Below are 24,168 nucleotides of genomic sequence, written 5' to 3' on the forward strand. Positions count from 1 at the left end.
AAAAAATATAATTCGAATTACATTATATTGTACTCTGGTTGATTGATGAATGAGATTCTTGTTTGGCTGATTTGCGTAATATCAATCTCCCCTTGGCATATATGTGTTTTTTACCCTAATAATAATGTATTTATAGGAAAAGAATATTGTATTGAAGACATGTTTAAACTTAGTATCAATAAAGTGAATGTTTCTTTGTATGTTATTGATTCTTGTGATTTATGACATAGTAGATTAGCACACTTAAATTACAAATCAATTGAATATATGCATAAAAATAACTATATTTATCTCAATAACACGGATTTTAATAGGAAATGTGATATTTACATACAATCTAAAATTACTAAATTTTTTTTCTAAAATTGAAAGAGATACACATTTATTAGAATTGATTCATAGTGATATTTGTAAATTAAATGGCAATATTACTAGAGAAGAAAAAAGATATTTTATAACTTTTATTGATGATTGTTCTAGATTTATTTATATGTATTTACTTAGAAATAAAGATGAAGCTTTTAAAAAGTTTAAGAAATATAACATGGAAGTAGAAAATATGCATAATAAGAAAATAAAAGTTCTTCGTAGTGATCGAGGTGGAGAATATTTTTCTAATGAATTTGATAACTTTTGTGAATTACATGGTATTGTGTATAAATCTTCCGCTCCATATACTCCGCAACAAAATGGTTTGGTAAAAAAAAAAATGGACCTTAGCAGATATAGTTAATTCAATGTTATTAAATACAAAATTGCTTTTGTTGTGCGATGAAACATTATTGACATCATGTTATATTCATAATAGGATATCATCAAGACATAGAAAGGTTTTTCCTTATGAAATTTGAAAAGGAAGAAAACCTAATTTGAACTATCTAAAAGTGTGGGATGTTTAGCCTTTTATCAAGATCCTGATCAAAAGAGAATCAAATTGAAGCCAAGAGCCATAAAAGATACTTTTATAGGATATGCTCAAAATTCTAAAGTATAATATTATACTTTCTGTCTAATATAGTTGTTGAATCAAGAGAGGTAGAATTTATTGAAAATAAATTTATCAATAATTCAACTTCTCGTTCAAAATATTCCCAAAATAATACTAACATTTACAAGAATAAATAATCAAAATAATAAACATCTAAATGACAAATAATTGATTGAACTAAGGAAGAGTTTGAAAATAAGAAAAGAAAAGGGTTTGAGTCCAAATTTTATTTTTTCTCATGCTATCACTTTTTTAGTAGAAAGAACTAGGAATTCTATGACAAATAAGATTCTTATTGTGATGAACATAGAGGGTGATCCTCAATCATTCAAAAAGCCTATGACTTCAAAAAACCTTTTAAAAAGAAGCAACAAATGATGAAATAGACTCAATATTATCAAATAATATTTGAGTCTTAGTTGATTTACTTGCAGGATCAAAACAGCCGTTCATCAAAACAGCATTACATGTGAATTGCCATCATCAAAACTAGCATTACATTTGAATTGCCATCATCAAAACAGCCGTTCTCTTCACAGTTGTCAAGTGTGATCCTTTACTTGCAATTTGCAATACTTGTTGAACCACACCGCAATGTTAAGGAAGCATTCGAACTCAGATTGTGGTCTGAAAAGAAACATAACATAAACAAGATAAGATGGTTAACCATGATAGTGATTTCATCGCATTCCAAATCAAAAGTTTATGTCATGAACCTTCTATTCCAAAATCTTAAGCTAATAAATAAACACACATGAATGATTTATCAGTGTACCTTTGGAGTCCATGGACATCGTTTGGGAACATAATGGTTTTGACGTCGACTCCTTTCTCCTTTAAAGCCCTAGCATACTATCAAAGACATTTATTTGAACATCATTATTATTAGTTAGATATTAATACCAATCATGCTAAGTGTATACCAAAATCAACTACCAGTAATATACATTTAAAAATGAGTTAAATTATATACAAATATATAATAACTAATTTGGTAACTGATTTTTTGGTATGCATATAGCATTTTTGTATTAACACATATAGTTCCAATTTGACTAAGCTCAATGATAAGGCACAACCAAATCACTTAATTAGTTACCTGCAATCCATCATAAATTGGAACACGTACATCTTTAGCACCTAATAAGAAAAGTGTTGGTGCTTTTACCTGCACTTACAATTTAATTTATCAAATTACAACCTAGAAAATATTATATCAGCTTCATGCTTCAACTTGCTTTCTTTACTAGGGGTCTACGAAAACATATACTAACACGAACACTGGACACGGTGTATATGTGCATATTCAAGATTGAGAAACATTATATAATAAATTTTGTTGGTTCGCATGTCGGACATGCGAACACCTTGGTGTGTCCATGCTCCTAGGTGGTAGTGCAATAAGAAATGTGTGTCCTGTTCAATGTGTACAAACCTTAGAGAGGTGTGAAATAGGAGACTTGTTGTAAAAGAGAGTCAAGTGTTGTGGAGAAGGTGCTTGTGTGAAGCTATGTTTGGAGTTGGTTCCAAAAGCCTCTACATAGCACCAATCAGGGATGTCAGTTGTGCCAACCATGAGTGCAAGGTTGCAAACAGGGTTGATAGCGGCTGCGGCCGCAAACTTGTCCGGTGCCTGGCCGATCAAGTGGGTTGTCAAGAAGCCACCATGTGAGATACCCATCACTGTTATCTTGGATGGACTAGCAACTCCCAACTTGATCACTTCATCTATTGCAGACAAAACATCATTCACATCCTACACTTGCACCATTCATAAAAATATATCAAGAAAAATATAACAAACTTGCCTTCCCCCATACAAGTTTAATTTTTTAAATATATAAAGGTGAATACTCACATACAATTGTCTTCATGTAAAGTTAATAAACAAGAATTGTAAGATAATTTAACAGGTTTGACTAAATTGTCATTTAACGGTTTTTAACTATCAACTTTAAACGAGGACACTGTACGTGAGTTTCTACAGTACATAACAAATACCTGACACCCAACTTTCCCTGGAAGAGATTGTAATGCTTCCTCGCCAAATCCTAATGAACCTCTGAAGAATGAAGCAACAACATATAAGAATCTTAAAATACACAAATTAGTATGCATTTCTTTGTTCCTATTTAATTTGATCAAAGACCCTTTAGTTGTGTTTCAGGAAATAGAGACATATATCTTCTGTTCTTAGTTTCAGGAATTACATGAAATTTGTGTTCCTAAGACAAAAATTGTGTCTCTATCTTTGTGAATTCTGTCTCAGAGATAGTATCCAAACCAATAGAACAGAAGCTAAATTATCACCAACTTCTAAACCATATTGCTAACGCAGAATCTTTTGACAGGTTTCCACATTCTGGCAAAGAGACTTGTATGTGTGTCTCTGTTACCAATGACAGAATCTGTTTATGATTCTTGATCAAACAGTTAGTTTGATTGGAATACCAAAGAACTCAATCAAACTCGGCACAAGTTTAGCAATATTGGCAACAAATAATGCTTAGAAATTCAGTACTTTGTTGATTACCTGTAATTTACAATCAGCAAGCTGTATCCAACTGAAGATAGAAATGCCCAAGACTTTGAAAAGCAAGACAAAGAGACATCATGTGGCCCTCCATGAAGGATAACAATTAGTGGATCATTTTTCTTGGATTTAGATGACACAAATATGGCTTCAAAAGGATTACTAGCACCTGAAATTGAAATACTACTACTAATAATAAATGGACAGATACAATAAGGTCAAATCCAAACCTTTATAAGAGCTTGAATTTGACAACATAAATTAGGACATTGAAGTAAAAAATGTATCTATGTAAGAACCAAAGTAACTTAAAAATACCTTTTGCTATGCCTTGGCAAGCCTCCTTGATTGGGATCTTCAGTATACTGCACTTGAGAGAAAACAACGACGACCTAACCTGCAGCAAATATCCGGCGAGTCATTTGACTAATTTCTAAACAGATGGAATTTATATGTCTGTGATTCGACCTTGTCGGAGCATCTGAACATGGGACTGCTTATATCTGACCAACTCCATGGAATACTTTCCTTTGATTTCTCAGTGAACGTTCCGTACTTGATTTGAGGAACATCAACCGGGCTGCTGCAAACTGCAAAAAGATTGACAAAGGAAAAAAAAAGGATATATATTACTACTTGATTCTCTACTTTAAAAGGCCAAATTATTGATAACTTGAGCATTTGTTGTTACTGGCAATGATGTTGTTCCCATCCAGTGTAAGAAGGTTCCAAGAGAAACTAGGATCTGCTGGGCTGATATGTGCAACTTCCCCACTATAACATGATGAAAATTGAAAAGAATGAATATAAGAACTACAAGAACTTGGATCATTTGAACATTATTTTAGTTTTGTCATATGCTTGCCTCAACACATTCACTGAGAGTAGAACTTCACTGCTGTGCCAGATAGATGATATGATCATAGTAGAGTTGTCAAGAAGCCAAGGATTATTATGGATAGTTGTACAATAAAGCCCGGGGAAGCAACCTTCCTCGGCGCTTGTCACAACTGGAAGCTTCAAAATTTAGAGGAAATAGCAGAGTTATTAACTGATAGTGACAACAATACAAAGACTTGAGTTATGAAGTAGCATTTCAGAAGGCTATTATTGCATCTCACTTATGGCAAGAAATTAAACTGCACACAGAAGAAGAAGAGCTTACAATATCATACATTTTGGCAGATTGGTGCAGTTTTCCATCGGTTGGCCAATCAATTCTATGTAGTGAGTTTGTAGCATTGTGCACTCCTGAATCCACAGCACTTTTTGCAGATAAAAACACAAGGAATTTTCCATTTGGGCTGGTCGAAATTCCAAAATGATCGTCACAGTTTTAGGCACCTACCTTCTCCATAATTGATATAGTTTCATAAACTAGTAAAATTTGCTCCATTCACTTTGAATGTTGAGCCTTATTCAATTATCAAAAAGAAAAAAAGAAGAAAAAACATACATACATACCTGAATCTTGGAAAGAGGGCACTGCTTATGGTTCGAGTAAGGTTCAGTATATACCATTCTTGAGTTGAGCTACATGAAAAGAAATATGTACTATGTATCTAAAAGGATTTAAAAGAGGGAGAATTTAGAAGATTATATTACTAAACTGACTTACTTGATCTCTTGTTCATTAGATTTTGAGTCATGATGGGGTGCTCTAACTGCATATAATGCACAAGGCCTGTTAGAGCAGTACTTCATACCAACCTTTCTTTTCTCACCTGACCACCCAACAAAAACAAGATATTGTTCCGAGCCATCGTGGAATGGCGCCCACACAACTTGGCCAACACTCAAAGATCTGTCAATTCCTTTAACAGCTTGTACCTCTCCACTGTCACAGCACTAATTCAACTAAGAACTACACCTTAAGCTAAAAAATCATCCGAAATCGATGTGCAAAAAAGAAAAGAACAAAACAAAACCTGCTGATGTTTATAACAAAAAGTGCAGGCCTTCTCTTTCCAGCATATGTTTCTCCCCAATCTTCCTCCAAGTCCCCTTGGCCTTTCCATGTACCACAATTCTTGTCGGCCGGCACGCAACCACCACCTTTCTTGTAGCCTGCATCCCTAAATTCCGGCTTTGAAAGAGAGGGTTCTTCTGCTACATAAGCTACAAATGTCTCATCCAAGTTCCAAGAGACTCCCTCAAACCTAAATCATAACAGAAAGGAATGATTCCTATATGAAGCGAATTGCTATCTCTAGTAAAAGTGCCTCTACATTTCTATTCTACTGCTACAAAATTGCAAAAGAGGATGAAAAATCAAAGATTTACCATCTATCATTGTAGACTGAGCCATGCAGAGATTGGGGGATATGGAAATCCTTCTCCATTCGAGACTGACTCCAAATTTCAAAGCGGCAAGGCGATTCGTCATCCTTGGGATTCCAAATTAGCAATAGTTTAGAGCCAGAAGGTGATGGAATAATCAAGGAGACTCCAGAAATCTCTATTGGAAATGGAGCCCATAAAAAGTTAACAGAACTCTCAGATTCTTTAAAGATTTGGCATGATAGCATGAGTTTCTTGGTCTTATTTGCTACAAGATCAGGTTGATTAATAGAGAACATTCCCTGCAATGCTGTTAATATTGTTGCTAATGTTAGAGAAGTGGGAGAATATGATTGTGAATGTCACAAGTTACAACAAAGAATCATAAAAAAAAGATGGTTACTGCCTTACTGGTTGAATGAGAGTTAAAAAGCCAAGCCTTGTCAATATTGGGAATAGTTGTGAATTCTTGAAGTAAGTTAGAAAGGGAAGCGTAGTTGTCTTCTTCAGTGGCAGGGGTTGGAATTTGATTCTGCATATCCATGGCTGAAACTAACAGCAAACAGAATCATGAAAATGCTTCCTGTATCTGTATGCATGAGACACAAAAGGAGAAGGAAGAGAAAGACTTACATGATTGGAGATTGAAGAAAGATTCTTAGACTAGTTAGCTCTGCTGAGTTCAGTTCAGTTAGTATTACACTGTTGACTTTCACACTTCACTTCCCTGCCTGCCTTGTTCTTTCACATGCCACCGGCTGGGGACACCTCTAATTAATTAATTAATTGATTAATTATTCTTTCACAAGATCTCCCTGCTTAGTTAACTAGTAAGCATGTATAACCGGTGTTCTTTTTGTTTTTTTGATCTACATCACAACAGTTCAAGGATTGATTCCTCGTGAATCATAACTGTATTTAAATGTTTGTTATTGACCATAAATTATTACATACAGAAGTAGATTCAAACTTTTAATACTTAGATTAAGAGCGAATAAATTAACTACTCAATTAATCAAATTGATTTTTTATTAATGATGTTAACCACTAACAAATGTCTTAGACTTACATCTATGATTAAGTTTTTATTTGCATATCATTACGATTTATTTAAAAATTACTTTATATTTTATATGTATACGTTTCATATAAGATTTTAAAATTCACGTGCGTGTCTCGTATCGTGTCCATGTATCATAGGCATCCAATAACACTGGCATATAGGCCCACTTTGAGAAAATAACTTAATTAAACTACTTTTGAAAAAATAACTTAAGAAATAAATGACTACATTAAAAATAACTTATTTATAAGTTATTTTATGTTTGGATTTTTTGTTTTAAAAGTACTTATTTTATAAAAATGTGATAAAAACTAGTAGTACTAACTACTATGAGAGAAGTCATTTTTTTTAAATTCTCTATAAATTTCTAAATAGCTTATTAAAAAATTACAATTTAATTTTAAAAATTATACCAAACATTAATACTACTAATTTTTTATAGGTCAAAAGTTTAAAAAAATTACTTTTGAACCTTCTCAAACATGCCCTTAGTCTCTTTTGACTACTAACACTTCCCCTTATAAATAAATAATACATTTTCAATTTTCATACTTTCACTATAAATAAATAAATATAATTTACCAAGCAAAGATAAGGAATAATTTAAGTTGAATTCTCATGTTTTAGTTGAAAGAATTTGGGTTAGACATAGTAAATCCAAATAAGAGAAAAGGGTTGGAGGAGAAGAGGAGAGAAGAGAAGATAAGGGATAAAAAAGCAGCATGAATTAATGAGATAAGAAGCAAGGAAGCAAGGTGACCAACGAATCACAGTGACATGATGGCCCTTTGTTCCTCACTCACACTTTCATCTCTTCCTCCATTCTCCAATCTCACTTCTTCTAAGTCCTCATCTCCCAACTTGCAAGCCATCTTCACAAAGAGCTCTTCAAGAAGAAGAAGAAGAACATTCTTGTTGAATGCCGGTTTTGCTGAGATTGAACCTGACCTCAATGAAGACCCTATAGACCAATTCCGCACTAATGGCATCAGCCCTGAAGAGTTCCAATATGGAATCTATGATGACCACCACACTTTTTATGAAGGAGAAGCAGAACTCAAAGGTATATATTTTTCTCTTTCAACATCTCAATAATCACAAACATCATCATCCATTTACATCCATCCCTTTTCAGGAGTATTTTGGAGTGCCATTGCCGAAGAGATTGCAGCAGCAGAACCCCCCACAGGATTCCAAGGTACATCATACACTATTCAATTCATGTTTGTGTAGGTTCTTTTTCATTCCATATGCATTATGCTGAAATTTCACTTGGGGAAAATAAGGCAATGATGAAATTCAAAATAATTTTAAAAAATTGGCTGATTCTTATATATTGATATTGTATGCAGGGCTTATTTCATGGCTGTTCCCACCAGCTATTGCTGCCGGATTCTTCTTCAATGTTCCGGTAACAACGAAGAAGACTTCAACTATGAATGCTAAGTTTCATTCATTGATGAATGTTTGTTTGTTTCAGGGGGAGTACTTATACATAGGAGCAGGTATATTTACAATCATATTTTGCATAATCGAGATGGATAAGCCGGATAAGCCTCACCACTTTGAACCTCAGATATATAATATGGAGAGGGGAGCTAGAGATAAGTTGATCAATGACTATAACACCATGGACATTTGGGACTTCAATGAGAAATATGGAGATCTTTGGGATTTTACTATCAAAAAGGATGATATAGGAAGATAGAGATAACAGATAATCATTCTATAATATTGAGGGTTAGGCTTGCCAACCCTTTTAATTTTGTTCTTCTCTCTTCACTATTTTATTTAATCAATAGGTTTGATTATGTATATATATTCCTTATTGTTATCTTATAAAAAATTTCGTAAAGATCACTTTGGGTCTTGTAAATTGTAATTTGTAAATAATGCTTTCAATATGCTCATCATTTTTCTGTAAGAGAATGTTTGGTTTGGGTGTGCAAAAGTGGAGTAAAACTTTACTTAAATGACTCGTTTAGGCAAAATTTATTCCTCATCTTCACTCTCCAACCAAACATACCATAACCGTAGAAGAATGGGGGAGCTTAACTCAAGTTCATATCATGGGATGACTGCTAAGTTTGCTCACTTATTCATTATTCCAATTTCTAGTTCTTCCATCAAATGAATCTTGAGTTTTATAAATGTGATATTTGAGAATAAGTTACTAAAATGTGATGAATTTGATAGATTTAATTAACATATTATTTTTAAGATTTAAGTGTTAATTAGTTGTTTGAGAATTTTGATCTCAAACTAATTAATTCCTGAAGAAAAATAAAGTACTAATTAAATTCTGTATGATAACAAAAAATTTATGGTCAAAATTCTTAAGAGACCTAACGAAACACTACATGGTAAGTGTAGTATTCTTTGTCAATTTTATTTAATATTGAACTCTACACTTTTTTTAAAAATATAATGCGTCTTTAGATATATTGCATTTTTATACTATCCATCTACGAACTCTCTGAACATCACATTCTTATAACCTTTTCTAAAATCGTTTATTGCTATAATTAAGTTTTTTTTTTTAATCTTTATAGATGTCAATCATCCTAGCCACAAACCTATTTTAGATCACTAATTCACAGCATCCAACTTAGTCAATACTAATAATGTTATTCCCATTATCATGATTCTCAAGTCTCCCACTCCCACTTATCATATAGGAGCCTTCCACTTATTTTTCATGCTAAAAAATATCTTGTGCTTGGTGATGATGCCACAAACAATTAGACCTTAGAGGAGGGGAAAATTTCAACCTTTCGGAAATTCGTAACCTTCAAATACAGGAGAGGTGATTTAACTAATAAGAATGGGCATGGAGTATTATATACAAGAATTAGGGCTCTATCTATCAAATATTGTTTGTTATGTATGTATCCATGACTATATATTTTCGGTCAAATGAATTGTCTTAGTTCAAACTTAGAAAAAGTAGTATTAGAATAACGTGTATGATCAATATAAACCTAATGAAATAACAAAACATGAATTATTTGGAGGCTGGAGTGCTCCTTGGGTTTTTTACTTTTCTAGATTCTTTTATCGAAGAAATTTTCAGGTTTCAACTTTGAAGTGACTGGTCTATAAGTGAGCAGTGTTAACAGTGACACTATTTAGGCGATAGGCACAAATTAATAATCAACTTAAAGTGTGAATTACGGAAATTATTGCTATCCAGGACATAGAAATTTCTTGCAATCAATGTTCATAGTCCAATTTTTGCAATAACTTGTGACTTTGTTAAGATAGAAATAAATAATGACCTCTCCAATACGTTTAGTTTGCATTTAGTAGTCAACTCTCAAGTCTCTATTGGGAACCAAATCTGACACGACTTTCTTGTGTAGTATATGCGTTCCTCGTACTCTCATCTTTTGTGTTTCATTTTCACACCAAAGGGCAGGACCAATAATATTTTCATAAATTTTATTGCTTTATTCTAAACTAGACCCTATAGCCAATCACCAATCGTTTTAATTTTATTTGCCCAAACCAAACGTTACAATGATGGTTGAATAAAGTAATCAATCTATTAACCAACTCAGTTGGTCGCTAATTCACTCGTTTTGCTTTGGTAAATGATAAATGATAAATTTTTAAATAAAAATTAAATTCAAATAGATTAATTTTTAACATATTAGACTAAAAGATATCTTTAAAAGCCATAAAAAAATAATCAATCCATTTGATATGATTAATTACTTAATTGTCTACAAAAAATGCTCAACAGTCATTTAGCTGTGTATTATAATTATTAGTGATCCAATAACCTTCAAAGTTTCTATGTACTATTGATATTAAATATTAGGTAATTTTTATTGTATTTAAAAAATAGTTTTAATTTGCTAAAAAAATATAAAAAATTAAATTAAAAAATTTAAATACTATTTAATAAAAACCATGGAATTAGTCTAGAAGTATACCAGTGATTGGAGTAATTGAAAACAGAAAAAGAATGGGCCCCATCTTAAGTCACTCATAGAAAATTTAATCATGTTGACTAGTATTCATAGTTGGGGGATAAATATCAAGAACGGTGAGTGGGAAACTTAGACATAAGCAAGCAGGTTTGACTTGAATGAATGCTGTCGAGTTAGATCTGAAAGGAAACTAAGTCCATTGTTTCTTTTCTTCTTTTCCTTGCCTCTAACCGCAGCCACAGCACTTGAAATTCTACACTATATATAATAAACAAACATGTCAAAATAGAAACAAACAGAGAGAGAAGCCACAATGAGAGTTTGGCCTGTACTTCTCATCTTGCTGTTGCAGCTTGTTGAACCCTCACATGGCCAGACAAAGAGCCAACAGAACAACACAGGGTTCCAGTGCAGTGGCAGAAGCTATCCATGCCAGGCCTATGCTTTCTACAGAGCTCAGAGTCAGTTTCTTGACCTAGCTTCCATTGGAGACCTCTTCCAAGTCAGCCGTCTCATGATTGCAAACCCAAGCAACATATCCTCTGATTCAGTTTCCTCTCCTCTAATTCAAAACCAGCAACTCTTTATTCCCTTAACATGTTCCTGCAACTCCGTCAACACCACCTTTGGTTCCATGTCTTATGCTAACATCTCCTATACCATCAAACCCAACGATACCTTCTTCTTAGTCTCCACCATCAAGTTTGAGAACCTCACTACCTACCCTTCTGTTGAGGTTGTTAACCCAAACCTTGTAGCAACCAACCTCCAAATTGGGGACAATGCTATATTCCCTGTCTTCTGCAAGTGCCCAGACAAGAACACAACTGTGTCCAACACAAGAGCCAATTACATGATCTCCTATGTTGTCCAACCGTCCGACAACCTATCTTCGATTGCTTCCAGGTTTGGATCTCAGCAGAAGGCCATCACTGATGTCAACGGGAACAAATTCAACGTCTATGATACCATATTCGTCCCGGTGACGAAGCTGCCGGTTCTATCACAGCCGAATACAAGTACTGCTGCTGCTCCTTCTCCTACTCCGGCCGGCAGCTCCGATGATAGGACAGGTGACAACCTCGCTAAACAATTAACTAAATATTTTTTGTTTCACTATATTGAAAATAACCACTAGAGATTTAAAATTCACCTAAAATCATGCGAAGTTGATAGTTGAGAACTGTTTAACAATTTAGTCAATGTAATTGTTCTCGGCTATCAACTTCACATGAAGATAACTGTGCGTGAGTATTTTCTAAAAACTAGAATTGCTTAGTGAATGTCATGGTTTTTGAATAATCCACTAAGCATAGTCATAAGAACAGGCACCGTGAGAGGGCTGGCAATTGGATTGGGGATTGCTGGTTTGCTGCTGATGGTGGTGTGTGCGGTGTGGTTGTATAGGGAGAGTGTGTTGAAGGGCAGGATGTGGGCGGGCAGGGACGAGGAGGAGCAGAGGCAGAAGGAAGGCAGGGTGTTTTCGGGAGGGAGAGATGGGAAAGTGAGTAAACCGATGGATGTGAAGCTGATGGCCAATGTGTCTGACTGCTTGGACAAGTACAGAGTCTTTGGAATTGAGGAACTTGTAGAAGCCACTGATGCCTTCAGTGACAGTTGCCTCATTCAAGGTTCTGTTTACAAAGGTACTATTGATGGAGAAACCTATGCAATCAAGAAGATGAAGTGGAATGCCTATGAGGAGCTCAAGATCTTACAGAAGGTAATCAATTTCACTCGTCAAATTATCTTTATTGTTTCTAACTTTCTATCATGTATGTCGTGTGTTTCCAAATCCATTATTTTATTAAGCATACTCAAGCCAAGGGAATAAACCTGGAGATGCCTAGATCTATATGCACATCATTATTTTTTTAATGTTTCCTTAAGGTATTATTAGGGGCGGAGAAAAAAACAGTGGAATCGTTACATGTGTTCGCTTATTATTCCTTCAAATATAACATAAAATAAATAAACAGACATGTATTTCTGATCCAAAACGTTATCAGATTGGGTTTCTTTTGGTCATTATTTTTCATTTGTGCTAACTAATCTATTTTGGGGAACACTTAAATAAGAATAAAACATTAGCAGTTAATGGAATAGTTCCTTTTAGTTATTTGGTGAGTGACGTTTCCATCTTTGTCTCTCATGATTGATCATTGTAATCAGCTTATTATACAGAGTTTTTAAAATTAAAGAAGCACATTATTAGGTACGCACATAAAGTCATAATAACAGACAAATCATGCTGCTGCACTCTTTTAACTTTTTAAAGAGAATATAGTAAAAGCATAAACATTTTCATACGAAGATAATATTATAAATCGTTAAATGATTTGATATGTTTGACTGAACTATTTAATGGTTTACAATATCATCTTCACATATAAGATATCTTCACACACTTTCTCTAGTAAATGATGGTTTTGTGTGGATGAAGGTAAACCATGGGAATCTGGTGAAGTTAGAAGGATTTTGCATAGACTCTGAAGAAGGGAATTGCTATCTAGTTTATGAGTACGTGGAGAATGGATCTTTGAACTGGTGGCTGCACGAAGAGGAAGGGAAGAATAAGGAGAAGCTAAACTGGAAGACAAGGGTGAGAATAGGCATAGACATAGCAAATGGTCTTCAATACATCCACGAGCACACAAGGCCAAGAGTAGTGCACAAAGACATAAAGAGCAGCAACATTCTGTTGGACTCAAACATGAGAGCCAAGATTGCCAACTTCGGCCTTGCCAAGTCAGGAATGAACGCAATTACAATGCACATTGTGGGAACTCAGGGCTACATTGCTCCTGAGTATCTGGCCGATGGCGTCGTCTCCACCAAGATGGATGTCTTCTCTTTCGGGGTGGTGCTCCTGGAGCTCATCTCTGGAAGGGAAGCCATCGACGAGGAGGGGAATCTACTGTGGATGAGTGCTATGAAGACCTTTGAAGGGGTAAGTAGTGATGAAGAGAAGGGTAGGAGGGTGAGGGAGTGGATGGACAAGGCAATGTTGAGGGACACAATCTCTATGGATAGTTTGTTGGGAGTTTTGGGGATTGCTATTGCTTGTTTGCATAAGGAGCCTTCAAAGAGGCCTAGCATAGTGGATGTTGTCTATGCTCTCTGCAAGAGTGATGATGCAGGGTTTGAAACCTCTGAGGATGGGATTGGATCCCCAAAGGTCACTGCTAGGTGAATCAAATCAAACTCTCTCCCTTCAACTACAACTGTAGCTTAACTTCAGAGGGAGTTTATGTAAATTAAGTAGGGGTGCTGTTAGTTTTACAATTCTGTTATGCAATTTATGTATTAATTTCCAAATTTTGTATCATGAAATTAGCCCCTAAATCAAAATAAAATCACAAATTATTATAGTCAGTCCGACATGTTAAGGACTAATCTGCTATGAATTTGAACATTATTTAAAGATTTGTCGGTAACCAATGAGTTGCTACATACACAATGCATAATTCAAACTTCTAATACTTATTTAAGCGAAGGATTATTGACTTATTGTTAATCATCTCATCAACCTAAATTAGTTAATTGTGTAGCTTCATTTTCATGAAGATTTATGTCAGATCAGTTGAAAACTAAAGACATTAATTTCCATCAATCTCCCATAACAAATTGGGAATACACTTAAAAGAATTCAAATAAGCCATATGTAACCATCATCAACTAACATGCTAAAATATGACATTAATTAAACTTTAGTTCTTCCAAAAGTAGCTTCGTGTCATATAATTTTACTCCCTTATTAGCTATAAGAATTTTGCTCTAACCTAGGAAAATACTTAGGCGTTCCCTTGTATACCAAATAAATAAAATAAATGTAGCTACAAAATTCCACTACTTGAATGATGTATGAAATTAAAAAAAAAAAAAAAACTAAACATGTAAAATATTTACCTCACAATAAAATAATAAAAAATAGTGATTAGTGATTAGAATGAAAGAGAAACACTAATTCTCCCACTTTGACGTATATCCACAATTATTGTATCCTATCTCAGTCTCAGCCTCTTTCACATTTCCTTCACGTTTGAATGTGATTTGGATGTGTACGGTTTTATGAGACAGAAACTTTGACGTTGTTTCACATGACTAGGGTTTTCCCAATACATGATCATCACATTCGTCATTCGCGAACATTGATACAAAGCTTGAAACATATCGATGATGATTCTATTGCAACTTCCTTGGCCCTTTCTTGCCAATCAATGCAAGAGTTTCGCGCTGGGGGACTCTTCATCAATGGCGGTGGCAACAATCACACAGCCTCTATTTTCTCACTTCTATTGTTAGATCTCATTCTTATCATCGTCGTCACTCGCATTCTTCGCATTCTTTTTAAGCCCCTCAAACAACCTGAACTGGTTTGTCAGATGATGGTAATAAGCTTCTTAATTTTTAGTATTATTAACATTCATTTCATTGCTTCATGTTCAAGAGGAATCCTACATTAGTTTATTCTTTTAATGTATTTTCCATATGTTTATATCAAATTTCTAAATGTAGCTCAAGTCGTTGATAAAAAGTTAAAGAACTTAGCCAAACTAATAGATAAGCACCAACATATATAGATTTTGCTATCATAAGCACTTTAGGCCGCATTTGTTTATGAGAAGAGGATAGGACATGATATTTTTTATATTTTATTTGGTAATAAATTAGAATAAATTATGAAAATTTAATTTATTTTTATTTTTTTATTAAAAAATTTTGAGATGAAAGATATAATAATAAAAAAATATAATTATAAAAAATTAATAAAAATAATAAAAAAAATAAAAAATAAGTTGTTTCTTTTATTAGTGTCTCGTGTCCTTGGATGAACACAAAATATACTAATTCAATGTTTCTGAACACATTATTTCTGTGCATATTTTTGTCAAACACGATTTTGTGTCTCTGTCTCAGTAAACTAAACGCAGTCTTAGGGACAAATCGAAGTTTTGAAAATTTACGAGAACAAAATTAATTTATGCATAAAAAGTAAGGTGATGTTGACAAAAAAAGACAATTATAATGAATGCTAAAATAAGATAAATTTTCGCTGTTTTTTGCACATTTCTGTAAAAAGTATTTATGTGAGTATTTTGACTACACATGAAAAAGAAATATTATTTTTAATAAAATAATAATATAATGTTTTGGTGTGGAATTAACTTTTACTAATTGGATACTGATTAATATAAATAAATTTCCATCTTATCATTTCAAGGGTGGTATTATTCTTGGACCTTCTGTTTTGGGACGCCATGGATGGTTTAAACGTAATGTAATGCCTGAAGCAGCTGAATTCTTGGTGAACAATCTTGGAATAATGGGATTCATGTTCTTTGTTTTCATCTATGGTGTAAAGTGTGACCCAAGCCTGTTGAAAAAATCAGGGAAAATGCATTTGTACACGGCATTAGTTGGTATAAGCATTCCCTCAATGCTAACTTTTCTTGTGTCACTATACATGAGAAAAAACATGGACAAAGAACTTTCTAGAATAGCTTCACTAGGTGTAATTTCAGCGTACTTTGGGATCACAACATTCCCTGTTGTCCATAATATTTTGAAAGAGCTTAACCTTATAAACTCACATGTTGGGAGAATGGCTTTGTCTATGGCTTTAATTGGTGATGCAATTGGTACATGTTCAATTGTAGTATTTGAGGCTGGGAAACATGGAGAAACAGGAACAAAGCATGCAATTTGGTACACAATTTCTCTTGTACTGGTGCTAATGTTCATTATGTTTTGTGTAAGGCCCATGATGATGTGGATTCATAAGAACACCCCAGAAGGGCACCCAGTGGAACAATCTTATGTTGTTGTCATTCTTTTGGGTGTTTTTGTGTTGGGCTTTGTGACAGATATGCTTGGGATGGCAATTGCTAATGGGCCTTTGTGGTTGGGCCTTGTGATCCCTGATGGGCCTCCTTTAGGAGCAACAATAGTGGAAAAGAGTAAGACTATTATGACTGATTTTCTACTACCATTCTCATTCCTTATGGTGGGAACTCATACTGATGTGTTTGCTATGAGTGAGATTGATTGGTCTCATTTAGAACCATTGTTTTTCATGGTTTTAACTGGCTACTTGACCAAATTCTTTTCCACTTGGGTTGCTACATTCTATTGGCAGTTGCCATTTAGAGATGGACTTGCACTTAGCCTTATGATGAGCTTGAGAGGACAAGTTGAGCTCATAATGTTTGTCCATTTCATGGATAAGAAGGTAACTAAGCTCCATTATGTATATCTTATACAAGTTAAATCTTAAAATGGCCCTTTAAATTGATTGTGTGTACTTAAAAAATTCAAGAGATTTCAATTATACTAATTAGGTATTTGAAATTGGCAAAAGTGCATCATAATAATCCGGTCATTTTCTATCAAATGACTTGTCATTAAGAACGATGTGGTACAATTAGAATTTCAAAATATAATTGGTGCAATTGAAATCTCAAGTACCATTTTGAAAAATAATTTAAAAAAATACTAAAATTATATAAAGAAAAGGAAATTTACAAAATTGTCCTTGCTAGTGATTAGATGTGTATTTTTCTAATTTGTTAACTCTATTAAATGGTTTAAAAAAAAACCTCCGGCCAACTTTTCATACAAAATTATCATCACATGTGATGGATTTCATCACAATTTCTGCACTATTTAATAACTTTGAATGATTTAATTTCACGTCATAAAGGATTTGAAGTTTAGGGAAATAAATTGTAGATTTATTTTTTAATGAATACTCCTATAGTAACATCTTTATACGGAGATGAAATTGTAAATTGTTAGATAATTACTAAATATGTTTGACTGAACCATTTAACAATTTACAATACCATCTTCGTGTGAAAATATCATCACGTAAGTATTTTCTCATTTTTTTTCCTTGTTTCAATTATATATGGACATAGCTGTTTGCATTTCAACTAAATAGCTCCTTGTATCTATCTTTGTTCTTTGTGTGCATGCAAACACAGATCATAAAGATACCAGGCTTCACATTATTAGTGCTTATGACAGCAGTTCTAACTGCAACATTCACTCCATTGATCTCCATAGTGTATGATCCAACAAGGCCATATATTGTGAACCAAAGAAGGAACATTCAGCATCACCTTCCAAACACTAAGCTTTCAATGGTTCTATGCATTCAAGATGATGAAAGCATAAATGGTCTCATCAATGTTCTTGACATATCAAATCCAAATCCAAATCGTCCCTTCATAGTTCACACTGTTCGATTATTCGAGCTTGTTGGCCGTGCTAGCCCTCTATTTATAGACCATGACAACCAAGAAATGCCTTCCAATTATCAATGGATGCACATTGTAAATGTTCTAAGGCGCTATCAAGAACTTAAAGGGAAATTTGTGGAGCTAAAGTTTTTCACAGTTGTTTCGCTGAAGCAAATGATGTTCCAAGACATTTGCTTGATTGCTTTAGAAAATGAAGCTTCTCTCATCATCTTACCTTTCAAGAAAACACATGTTTCTAACAAGGGCATGATCCATACTATAAACTCTCAAGTGTTGAATCATGCACCTTGCTCTGTTGGTATTCTTGTTGATAAAGGAAGTAATAATCTTATTGAAATGATGGCTGCAGCAAGAAATATTGCTGCTGCTCCTTCTTCCCTTCGTAGATTCGGACGGCGATATGCTATGCTATTTCTCGGAGGAGCAGACGCAAGAGAGGCTCTTGTTTATGCAGATATGATAGCTGCAAACCAAGATGCTTCTCTTACTGTGATTCGATTCTTGTCCGCAAACTATGTAGGGGACAAAGAAAGGGAGAAGAAGCTAGATGATGGAATTGTGACATGGTTTTGGGTTAAGAATGAGACAAACAACAGAGTGAGGTACAGAGAAGTGGTGGTTAAGAATGGAGAAGAAACAATTGCAAGTATTCTAGCTATGAATAATAATGATAATGATGGTGATGAAGATTATGATCTTTGGATAGTTGGAAGAAAACAAGGGATAAACCCTGTTCTTCTTACTGGGTTATCAGAATGGAGTGAGAGTGAAGAATTAGGACTCATAGGAGATTATATTGCTTCTGAAGATTTTCCAAGTTCTGGTTCTGTTTTAGTTATACATCAACAAATTGTAAGAGGATAAACAAGTTGAGGTCAAATGGTTATGAATGCAGCACTTTGTTAACTTAACATTGACATGGCTAGTTTAGTAATTTTAGATGATAATATGTAACCTGTTTTGTTGGGTTTAGTTGAATTAGTAGAGCAGAATTAACTTTTATTAAAAGTAGTATAAATAGTAGTGTTAGAGTTGTACTAAATTATGTAAAAAGTTAATGAAAGTCTCCTTTTTGGAATGTATTAGACTATTAATATCTAGGCTTACAAGCTATATAAGTTGCTCCAAGTTTAAGAAAAAAACACGTGCCCCTTTAATAATACTTTCACTCTTCGTCTTCTTCCTCAATCAAAACGCAAACCATAAAAAAAAAACACGTACCTCTTTCACAACATGTTCACTCTTCCTCTTCTTCCTCAATGAAAACGCAAACCATCAAGATTAAAGGGACATTCAAAACAAACTACTACGATTCTGTAGAAACGTTCCAACTCCTCACGAAGAGTAGAAGAAATCAATAAAAAAAGATATAAATTTTCATAAAAAATCACCAGAAAAAAGGAAGAAACATTATTCAAGGTACTATTTTACTATTCTTCTAGGTTTTTCTTCTAGATTGTCTCTGTCATGTGCCTCATCTTTAACCAGCAAAATATTAAAAGATTTCAAGAAGAAATATACTGTCTCCTCTTGTTTTGGGTGTATTTCTTGGTGTATTTCTGTAATCTTTTGGGTGTAACCGTTTGGGTGTATTTCTATAACTGTTTGGGTGTATTTATGTAAACGTTTGGATGTATTTCTAAAGTTTCATTATCTTCAAAAAGATTTCAAAGCTTGATTTCAGAAACCATGAAAATCGAAAAAAAAAAACAAAGCAAAGAGAGAACGCACTAAGGAAATCTAGCAAATTTGGCAAGAAACTGGACAAAAAAACGAAATCTTTTGAAAAATGAAAGTTATATATTTGTGCGTTAATTAATTTGAATTGATTTAAAATTCTGTTAAAAAGGCACGTAACATAAGCAGCGCGTTTAATGGGTGGATTTTGTTCAGATTTGTAAAACTTGTAAATGCAAAACACTTGTATGTAGAGATTAATCCTAATATCTATAGCTAGAAATTAGTGATAATATAAAGATTAATTTATCGTAAATTTAAATTCTATTTAAGAAGTTGTAATAGATTGATGTAAATACAAGATGAGATTTGAATTCTTAACATTTGTTTTAAGTGTACGATTAAACTAATTATTCGACCAACTTAAGTTATTAGTAGATAATTTTTTACTCTTTTGCAGTAAGTGAAGACAATATGTAGACTTTCAGAAATTTTTCTTATGTCTATACCACTTTTTTTCCTTTAAAAAAACAACTCAGTTCACTATAAAATTACAAAAAAAAAAATCACAGAAACTAACTATCGGAAATTTATTATAATAAATGTTAATTTTTTAGAATCCATACTTCAGAGATAATGCTGCATAACAACTTTTGATACACTGGAATTTATAGTTGTCAGAATTAAATTGGTGATCGAACTAATCAAGCTACTTGTTTAACCTATAAATTATTAGTTAATTTATTTAAATTATAATTAATAAATAAATTTTAAAAATTTAATTTAATTTATATATATTATATATTTAAAAAAGGGACAAATTTATCCAAAAGTAATTTGGTCTAATTACAACTAAACTATTACACATATAAAAAGATTTAAGAAAGAGTTTTTTAGTGTTAATTATTGACTTGTCCAGTTTTAATTGATTTTTTTTCTTAAACAATTAAAATGTTACATCAAACTGATTTATAATTTGGTTTATTAGTCGGTTCAATCCGATTTTAATAATTATACTAGAACCAACCTTTAAATTTACAAACTTCACGCGAGTTTTTTTTCAACTCGAGTGGTCAGACCGACAAACTTTAGGTCAGTCCGGACTAGGCATTGGGATGAAAGAATCAAAACCGGTTAGATCCGGTTTAACTTGGCCATGCTTTGTAAAAATCGATACACTGACAGTCTGATGACAGGTTTGAGAAATTCGGACCGATTAGACTTTTTTTTTCTCTGAAAAACCCCCGTCCCCATACGACGTCGTTTGACATTTTTAATTAAAAAAAAAAAACAGTTCTGAAGGCTGAAGCTACCCAGCCCAACCCCATGTCTCTCGCTCTCACAAACGGCACACCACCATACTTCTGAAACTGCCCACCCCAACCCCATCTCTCTCTCTCAGCTCACCTCGGTTCACCGCCACCGCCGCCGCGCGTCTCGCCTCTCTTTTCCGTCTGTGCTCGGCTGCTCGCGTCTCGCCGCGCCTCCCTCGGCCAGTGAGTGCTCGAGCTGTGCGTGGTTTTTGCTGCCTGCACTGCAGCGTGCGTGTTTGTCTCTGCTCGATTCTGCCTCTGCAACAACAGGTGAGCATTTCAGGGTTTATGAATATGAATTGATTCTGCCTCTCAGTCACACTCACCGTTCGTCTCGTCTCGTCGCCGGCGTCTCAACATCTCGCGGCCTTCCCTGGGCTCCTCGTCGCTCGTTGTCTTCTGGTTTCGGGTCCTCTCCTATCGCCAAGTCGCCGTGGACCGTTGGTGAGTCCCTGCATCATCGCTTCCCCTTTTCTGACTTCTCCAGATTTCCCTTCTCCCTTAATTTTTCCATGTTGCTGAATTGCTAATCAATTAATTTGCCTTGTTGCTGATGTAAATGTTGCTGTAAATCATGACTGAACTAGGATTTGTTGAATTTGTTGCTGAAATTATCACTGAGCTAATATTTTTGTTGATGAAAATCATCACTGAGTTGAATTTGATGCTGATTATCATTACTGAACCTTGAATTTGTTGCTGTGTTGCTGAAATAATCACTTAGCCAATTTTTTGTTGTTGCCATAAATCATCTTTGGAGTTAAATTTTTTGTTGGTGAAAATGATCATAGTTGAATTTGTAATTGAAAATTATCAATCAGCTGAATTTGTTGCTGTAAGAATAGATTTGGTATAATTAATTGAATTTAGTTTTTAATTAGTTTGTTAATCATTAATTTATTGATTTATTTTTGCTAGAATTTTGATACTTGATTGTTATTAATGTGTTTGTAAAGACATGCTTTTGAATCTTTAATTTTAAACTTATTTTTTTTAATTTTATATTTATATTGAATTGTGACCCAGTGACTCAGTCTCGATTACCAGTTGGGTTTTGATAACTATGGTATCCACCAAAATATAGAACAGAAAAAGACAAAAAAGACCCTGACCTAACCTCTCATCTCTTTTCTCGTCTCTTCTCCATTCGCTGCCTCTGCCACTCGGCTCTGCTCTTCTGCACTGTGTTTTTCCTCTTGCTGCCGGTCTCTGTTCTGAAAGGTACTGATCCTTCTGCCCTTTTTTTTTGGCTATTTTTTTTTAATCTAATACCAATGTGGATGCTATAATTCTGTAACTGTTACTGTTACTGCTGCCATGTTGCTATGTTCAAATGTATTTTATTAGAGTGACCTTAGATGAAAATTCTTAATGAATTTGGGAGAAACTTGTAGATGAATGTTGCTAGGTTTGGAGATGAATTTAAGTGAAAATTCTCAATCTGTGTATTTGGAGATAAATTTAGTTGTAATAGTTTCTGTTTTGGTTGAGGTATGATGAGTTCTGTGATACTCTCCAGTTTTGTTGATTTGCAAATCACACTAATTTTGCCTCTGTTTGCTTGATTGATTATTGCTAGTAAAGGAAGAAACATAGAAAGGAATAGAGACCCTTTTGCTGTGCAAGTTTCCAACCTTTTTTTGTTATCTGGTTGGATTAAAGAATAGAAAAAGAAATGGAGGATGATGGAGTTCGGCGCATGTCCAGCAGAACACGAAAGGTTGCTTCGAAAATGGTTGCGGCTCTTGCCAGCACTGATAACCGAACCCAGGTATCATCTATAATCAAATGGGTTTCCAGCTATTAGTTCTTTTTTTTTATATATTTGGGGGAATCAATTTTCAGTGGTTTTGGTTATAGCTGAAAATTTGGACATTTGGGGTTTTTGTGACATTTTTTAGGCAGCTATTGCACGACTTGATGCTTTGGAGAATGACAATGCAGGATTTGAGGTGGCAGATGCTAATAATGATGATGATGAGGCCTCTCTAGACGATGAAGAAGGTTTGGTTTATTAATTTTAGTTTTGCTGAGGCTTGTGCATAAAACCTTTTTCTGAATATTCATGATATGGTTCAAACTTCAAAGATAGTTGTTTAATTGTTTTCTACAGATCTTTGATCCTTTGAATTGTTTTTTTCTTTTGAGCTATATGTATTTTCTTTTTCATTGAATATTTTATGATGCATGAAGCTTGTTCGTTGAATTATGTATTTCGTTACACATACCATGAAAAAAGAAGATTGCTTTTTGTTTTGTTGATATATGGTATTTGTTTTGATCCCCTTATTTATGGGACCTGTTTCATGGTTCTTTTGGGTGTATTGATTTGTGAATGGGATTTATGTTAAGTACTTCCTTGTTGGACCTGTGTTGTTTCAGGGTATATGCAAAAAAAGCAATCTAAGAGCACCAAAAGGAAAACTCGGCAAGCAAAAGCACTTGAGGCTAGGAAGGCTCCAAGAACATTCCTTGAGCTTATACACGAGGTGATTATGAAGAAATTCTCAATTTATTATTATTATTATTTTATTTTATTTTGTGACTTTTTCTTCTGCCACAATTTCTTCATTGGCCTCCAATTAACTCCCTCTATGAATGCAGGCAAACTTAGAATCATTGCCTCCACATGTTCCTTCTTATTTGAGAGCAGCAGTTGGACCTCCAAGTTCAACCTCCCGTCGCCACTTCTGTACTGTTTGTGGTTTCTCAGCTAGTTACACATGCGTGAGATGTGGTATGCGCTTCTGTTCTTATAGATGTCAAAATGTGCACAATGATACTCGTTGTTTGAAGTTTGTAGCTTGATAAATGTGACTTCTTGAGCAAGATGCTATTGTAGACTGTAATTGCAATATTGTAATATATCATTATTACTATGAAGAAGCATGTCTTTGTCTCTACTTACCACCTGTTTGACATGAAAAGAAGAGAGATCTTGAAATGTTTTGGGCTATTAATTAAGTAGTATTCAGTAATTCGGTTAACCATATATCTGACCCCTCGTGTTCTGTTGATTTACTCGGCCTGTTGCTTCAATATGCTATACTTATTATTTAAATCTTAAAATATTATCTTCCTTAGTGTGAGACAGGGATAGTTCTTCCTTACTTT

The 24,168-nt window shown here is 34.0% G+C and overlaps 5 protein-coding genes across 8 annotated transcripts; 4 read left to right on the top strand and 1 right to left on the bottom strand.

The window, feature by feature from the left end:
- Positions 1-1,260: 1,260 nt before the first annotated feature.
- On the bottom strand, positions 1,261-6,694 carry LOC112793110 (acylamino-acid-releasing enzyme). 2 transcript variants are annotated; one of them, XM_025836207.3, is made up of 17 exons: positions 6,435-6,694; positions 6,213-6,347; positions 5,805-6,111; positions 5,450-5,680; positions 5,140-5,358; positions 4,986-5,054; positions 4,687-4,825; positions 4,387-4,538; positions 4,213-4,295; positions 3,990-4,111; positions 3,840-3,918; positions 3,522-3,690; positions 2,990-3,050; positions 2,424-2,744; positions 2,088-2,156; positions 1,764-1,840; positions 1,261-1,615 (listed from the first exon to the last, which is right to left on the bottom strand). In XM_025836207.3, the coding sequence occupies exons 2-17, from the start codon at positions 6,343-6,345 to the stop codon at positions 1,531-1,533; spliced, it is 2,316 nt and encodes a 771-aa protein (XP_025691992.1). In that variant the 5' UTR covers positions 6,346-6,347; positions 6,435-6,694; the 3' UTR covers positions 1,261-1,530. The 2 variants fall into 2 exon arrangements, with proteins under 2 accessions (XP_025691992.1, XP_025691993.1); XM_025836208.3 differs by having other exon boundaries at positions 6,213-6,353; positions 6,435-6,693.
- A 696-nt stretch (positions 6,695-7,390) lies between these two features.
- LOC112793152 (photosynthetic NDH subunit of subcomplex B 5, chloroplastic) lies at positions 7,391-8,740 on the top strand. Its single transcript, XM_025836210.3, has 4 exons — positions 7,391-7,927; positions 8,000-8,062; positions 8,217-8,275; positions 8,345-8,740. Exons 1-4 carry the CDS (start codon positions 7,642-7,644, stop codon positions 8,570-8,572), a joined length of 636 nt encoding a protein of 211 aa, XP_025691995.1. The 5' UTR covers positions 7,391-7,641; the 3' UTR covers positions 8,573-8,740.
- Positions 8,741-10,805: 2,065 nt separating this feature from the next.
- Positions 10,806-14,174, top strand: LOC112793136 (serine/threonine receptor-like kinase NFP). Its single transcript, XM_025836209.3, has 3 exons — positions 10,806-11,872; positions 12,128-12,522; positions 13,243-14,174. Exons 1-3 carry the CDS (start codon positions 11,113-11,115, stop codon positions 13,990-13,992), a joined length of 1,905 nt encoding a protein of 634 aa, XP_025691994.1. The 5' UTR covers positions 10,806-11,112; the 3' UTR covers positions 13,993-14,174.
- Positions 14,175-16,029: 1,855 nt separating this feature from the next.
- LOC112793168 (cation/H(+) antiporter 24-like) lies at positions 16,030-19,021 on the top strand. The gene is made up of 2 exons (XM_072236490.1): positions 16,030-17,031; positions 17,786-19,021. Exons 1-2 carry the CDS (start codon positions 16,084-16,086, stop codon positions 18,926-18,928), a joined length of 2,091 nt encoding a protein of 696 aa, XP_072092591.1. The 5' UTR covers positions 16,030-16,083; the 3' UTR covers positions 18,929-19,021.
- Positions 19,022-20,935: 1,914 nt separating this feature from the next.
- LOC112793210 (SWR1 complex subunit 6) lies at positions 20,936-23,957 on the top strand. 3 transcript variants are annotated; one of them, XM_029297211.2, is made up of 6 exons: positions 20,936-21,498; positions 22,081-22,275; positions 22,634-22,825; positions 22,956-23,058; positions 23,437-23,543; positions 23,659-23,957. In XM_029297211.2, exons 3-6 carry the CDS (start codon positions 22,730-22,732, stop codon positions 23,860-23,862), a joined length of 510 nt encoding a protein of 169 aa, XP_029153044.1. In that variant the 5' UTR covers positions 20,936-21,498; positions 22,081-22,275; positions 22,634-22,729; the 3' UTR covers positions 23,863-23,957. The 3 variants fall into 3 exon arrangements, with proteins under 3 accessions (XP_029153044.1, XP_025691999.1, XP_072092603.1); XM_025836214.3 differs by having other exon boundaries at positions 20,998-21,498; positions 22,639-22,825; XM_072236502.1 differs by lacking the exon at positions 22,081-22,275 and having other exon boundaries at positions 21,021-21,498; positions 22,639-22,825.
- Positions 23,958-24,168: the final 211 nt, after the last annotated feature.

The sequence above is a fragment of the Arachis hypogaea genome, chromosome 1, assembly GCF_003086295.3.
Source record: "Arachis hypogaea cultivar Tifrunner chromosome 1, arahy.Tifrunner.gnm2.J5K5, whole genome shotgun sequence".
NCBI lineage: Eukaryota > Viridiplantae > Streptophyta > Magnoliopsida > Fabales > Fabaceae > Arachis > Arachis hypogaea.

Excerpts from the sequence above, each read along its gene's own strand:
- LOC112793110 (XM_025836207.3), bottom strand. The coding sequence starts at position 6,345 with ATGGATATGCAGAATCAAATTCCAACCCCTGCCACTGAAGAAGACAAC. Across the intron at positions 5,681-5,804 it reads TCAGTCTACAATGATAGATG|GTTTGAGGGAGTCTCTTGGA; the intron begins GTAAATCTTTGA and ends GTTATGATTTAG. Across the intron at positions 4,112-4,212 it reads TGGGAACAACATCATTGCCA|TTTGCAGCAGCCCGGTTGAT; the intron begins GTAACAACAAAT and ends ATCTTTTTGCAG.
- LOC112793152 (XM_025836210.3), top strand. The coding sequence starts at position 7,642 with ATGATGGCCCTTTGTTCCTCACTCACACTTTCATCTCTTCCTCCATTC. Across the intron at positions 7,928-7,999 it reads AGGAGAAGCAGAACTCAAAG|GAGTATTTTGGAGTGCCATT; the intron begins GTATATATTTTT and ends ATCCCTTTTCAG. Across the intron at positions 8,276-8,344 it reads GATTCTTCTTCAATGTTCCG|GGGGAGTACTTATACATAGG; the intron begins GTAACAACGAAG and ends TGTTTGTTTCAG.
- LOC112793136 (XM_025836209.3), top strand. The coding sequence starts at position 11,113 with ATGAGAGTTTGGCCTGTACTTCTCATCTTGCTGTTGCAGCTTGTTGAA. Across the intron at positions 11,873-12,127 it reads CAGCTCCGATGATAGGACAG|GCACCGTGAGAGGGCTGGCA; the intron begins GTGACAACCTCG and ends TCATAAGAACAG. Across the intron at positions 12,523-13,242 it reads AGCTCAAGATCTTACAGAAG|GTAAACCATGGGAATCTGGT; the intron begins GTAATCAATTTC and ends GTGTGGATGAAG.
- LOC112793168 (XM_072236490.1), top strand. The coding sequence starts at position 16,084 with ATGCCTGAAGCAGCTGAATTCTTGGTGAACAATCTTGGAATAATGGGA. Across the intron at positions 17,032-17,785 it reads TCCATTTCATGGATAAGAAG|ATCATAAAGATACCAGGCTT; the intron begins GTAACTAAGCTC and ends ATGCAAACACAG.
- LOC112793210 (XM_029297211.2), top strand. The coding sequence starts at position 22,730 with ATGGAGGATGATGGAGTTCGGCGCATGTCCAGCAGAACACGAAAGGTT. Across the intron at positions 22,826-22,955 it reads GCACTGATAACCGAACCCAG|GCAGCTATTGCACGACTTGA; the intron begins GTATCATCTATA and ends GACATTTTTTAG. Across the intron at positions 23,544-23,658 it reads TCCTTGAGCTTATACACGAG|GCAAACTTAGAATCATTGCC; the intron begins GTGATTATGAAG and ends CTATGAATGCAG.